Here is an 864-nt window from a genome sequence, read left to right on the forward strand (position 1 = left end):
CATGGTGTATTGTTGGCAAATTACACTTTTCTATGGAATGATAATTTTGATATGGTTAAACAGATGTCAGAAAGTCAGATTCTTATCTTAAGTCAGTATTGACCAAATATGTAGTTTCTGCATTTTGGCAGTGATAGATGTTTTTGAACACATTAAATAATTTGTGTTGTCTGACACTTCTTTTTCCCCCAACAGGTACAGCAACATCATGCATGTTTTTGTGCGCATCTCCCAAGAGGAAGGTGTGAAGACCCTTTACAGAGGTTTCACCCCCACTATTCTGGGTGTCATCCCATACGCAGGGATCACATTCTTTACATACGAGACCCTCAAGAAGCTACACACAGGTAATGAAAAATAAGACTTTTCCTTTTCTTTCAGTTCAGTGCAGTGAAATTTTACATATTTAGATGAATATTTGGAATATGTTAGATGTTGAACTCCTTCTTTCTTTGTGTTTTCTTCTCTCTCTGTAGAAAAAACGAAGCGATCCCAACCTTACCCTCATGAGCGCTTGGCCTTCGGTGCCTGCGCAGGCCTGATTGGACAGTCTGCCTCGTACCCTCTGGACGTGGTACGTAGGCGCATGCAGACAGCCGGCGTTACCGGCTCATCCTACGGCACAATTCTGGGGACCATGCGTGAGATTGTAACACAGGAGGGAGTTGTACGTGGACTATACAAAGGCTTGAGCATGAACTGGCTTAAAGGGCCCGTTGCCGTGGGGATCAGCTTCACCACATTTGACATCACGCACAGCCTTCTGCTCAAATTGCATCAGATGGGCTACTTTACTCACTGAATCGGTTAGGAGCGACAGAGGGGAAGCGAAAAAGCACAGATGAGACTGGCATGAGAGAGGTG

At 44.4% G+C, this 864-nt stretch overlaps 1 protein-coding gene across 1 annotated transcript; it reads left to right on the forward strand.

Annotated features, from left to right (window-relative positions):
- Positions 1 to 160: 160 nt before the first annotated feature.
- LOC111673167 (mitochondrial coenzyme A transporter SLC25A42-like) lies at positions 161 to 858 on the forward strand (the record flags this gene model as incomplete). The annotated part of the gene is made up of 2 exons (XM_023430847.2): positions 161 to 347; positions 477 to 858. Coding segments are annotated over 2 exons (513 nt in total), but the record flags the coding sequence as incomplete, so codon positions are not given.
- Positions 859 to 864: the final 6 nt, after the last annotated feature.

This window comes from Seriola lalandi, unplaced genomic scaffold (assembly GCF_002814215.2).
Source record: "Seriola lalandi dorsalis isolate HSWRI2012SDOR001 ecotype SW California unplaced genomic scaffold, Sedor1 jcf7180002009898, whole genome shotgun sequence".
NCBI classification, from domain to species: Eukaryota; Metazoa; Chordata; class Actinopteri; order Carangiformes; family Carangidae; genus Seriola; species Seriola lalandi.